A 2,075-nucleotide genomic window follows, 5' to 3' on the forward strand; every position below is an offset into this window, starting at 1 on the left:
CTTCAGAGTCAATGCACTTTTCGCCCAACCAACGCTAGCGCACATCGGTCGCCCCGGTGAGAGGCCGACGACGTAGGTGATGTTTCGATGGGCCGCCGTGGCAGCCAGGCTGGTCACATTCGCTGGAGTGGTAGCATGGCATTCTGCGTAAGGCGAGGATATCCAAGGACAGCAAATGTAAAAAGAAGTCGCGATTAACAGATAACGGACGTAGGGTACAGCCGCGTTAACTGCTGGACTCGTGGTAAAGGCTAACTGCTGTCCGATGGGCGCTCGTAGTACGCTTTGAGGTCGTGCAAGCTTACGGGCCCTATTACTCTGCTGCCGTGTTTTTCCCGCAAGAGGTACACCAAACTAGAAATACGTTTCGCGATCACGTAAGGGCCATCCCATCTAGGCGCGAGGGAAGCAGCAAACCCTTTTGCAGCATCGCTGAGTGGGTGCGTGCGGCGGAGCACTTCGTCGCCGACCGCGAACTCCAGGGCCCGCCTGCCTTTGTTGTACTGATTGCCATGTTCCAGGCGGGCAAGGTCCAAGTTTTCCCTGGCCTCCTTCAGAGTGTGGGCCAGGCGGCTGGAAAGAGTTTGTGTGAACGTGGAGTAATTGCAAGTTGGTAATTCAGAGCCGTTGGTGAATGCATGCTCAATAGGAAACCGGAGCTCGCGACCGAGAAGAATAGCCGCTGGCGTAAACCCTGTCGACCGGTTTACTGTGGTCCTTGTGGCGAAAGCCATCTCCTGGATACGAACGTCCCAGTCCTTGTGCCGCTCGGTGAAAGCCACCAGCATTGTTTTAAGGTTTCTGTTGACACGCTCCGTGATGTTGGCTTGAGGGTGGTATGGTGTCGTCCTTTTGTGCTGCACGCCAAGAGCTTTGCAAGTGTCAACGAATATCTTTTGTTCTGGAGTACGCTTCCGCACCGCAGGGACCACGAGCACGGGAACGAGGGAACCGCCCCCATCTCAAGACAGCTGGCACTCCCCCCTGGGCCTTCTTGTTTCGCTCCGACATCGGGCCCCCCGTTGGGCGCCAGATGAAGGCCCCTCGCCTTCGCTCAGGGGGTCCGCGAGCCGCTACCAGCACGACAGAGGACCAGTGGCGCAAAGAACAAAAACAGTTTTAATTCACGATAGAACGTAACACTCAAAATTACCGCAGCCTCGCGGCCAATAGCAGAAAAGAACAAGGCAAAGAAGCAAGCAGTAAATAAGCAAAGCAGCAAAAAGCAGCAAAAGCAAAGAAGCAAGCAGCAAAACAGCGAAGCAACAAAATATACAAGCCAAAGGGAGCGACGAAAGAACGGCCGCTACAAACCATCAACCGACACAATCTTTCGGGCGATAACAGAATTAAAGCGCAGAAAGCACGCAAGCACCGAACCAGGCGCGCAGATAGTCCCACAAGCGAACAACAAGAGCACTCTTTCATGCAGACACAATACAAAGACGCTTTTCCCCCTGCTCTGTAGCACGCTCGGACAGAAACCTAGACGGGCCACGCCCCACCAGCGCCTCCCCAGGCCCGCGCCCCGCAAAAAGCCACGAGTGCAGTCTCCGCTGCCTTCTTATCGGGCAGCCGCCTTCCCGGCAGTCCCCGCGCGAGTTCTTACGATACCGCGATCGATGCGCATGCTCCATGCGACGAGTGCCGTTGTGGCGCGCGTTTTAAAGGCTTCCCCCGTGCGCGCTGCAGAGAGGGCCAAGGGCCCGACAATACATATGATGTGGAAGCAGGGAGTGGTGCTCTATAAGTGGCCTTAGCTGTTTCCGCGTGCACTTTCCCCCCGCCCTCCAAATAAAATAAATATGAATAAATAAGCAACCTGCAATTATTAATGGCTATGTTATACATGTATCTCACTGTGTTTCACCCGCTATTATAATTAAAAACTCTATGCGCTCATGTGCGCAAGAGGTGCCTTTTGAAATCATAGTACTATACTGATGGTTTCTTTTTTTTTTTTCATTTCAAACAGCGGCCAATTATACGCCGGTAATTTATGTACTGGTCATGCCAGTTCCTGTTATGCTAACTAATGCTTTTATTTGTGTGATGATGCGTTATTTCTAAAGCAA

General features: G+C 53.0%; 1 protein-coding gene across 1 annotated transcript; it reads right to left on the reverse strand.

Moving 5' to 3' along the window:
- Positions 1-251: 251 nt before the first annotated feature.
- Positions 252-788, reverse strand: LOC129382078 (uncharacterized). The gene has a single exon (XM_072285216.1). The coding sequence runs from the start codon at positions 786-788 to the stop codon at positions 252-254; it is 537 nt and encodes a 178-aa protein (XP_072141317.1).
- Between the last annotated feature and the right edge of the window lie 1,287 nt (positions 789-2,075).

Source organism: Dermacentor andersoni, chromosome 11 (assembly GCF_023375885.2).
Source record: "Dermacentor andersoni chromosome 11, qqDerAnde1_hic_scaffold, whole genome shotgun sequence".
In the NCBI taxonomy this organism is placed as follows: Eukaryota; Metazoa; Arthropoda; class Arachnida; order Ixodida; family Ixodidae; genus Dermacentor; species Dermacentor andersoni.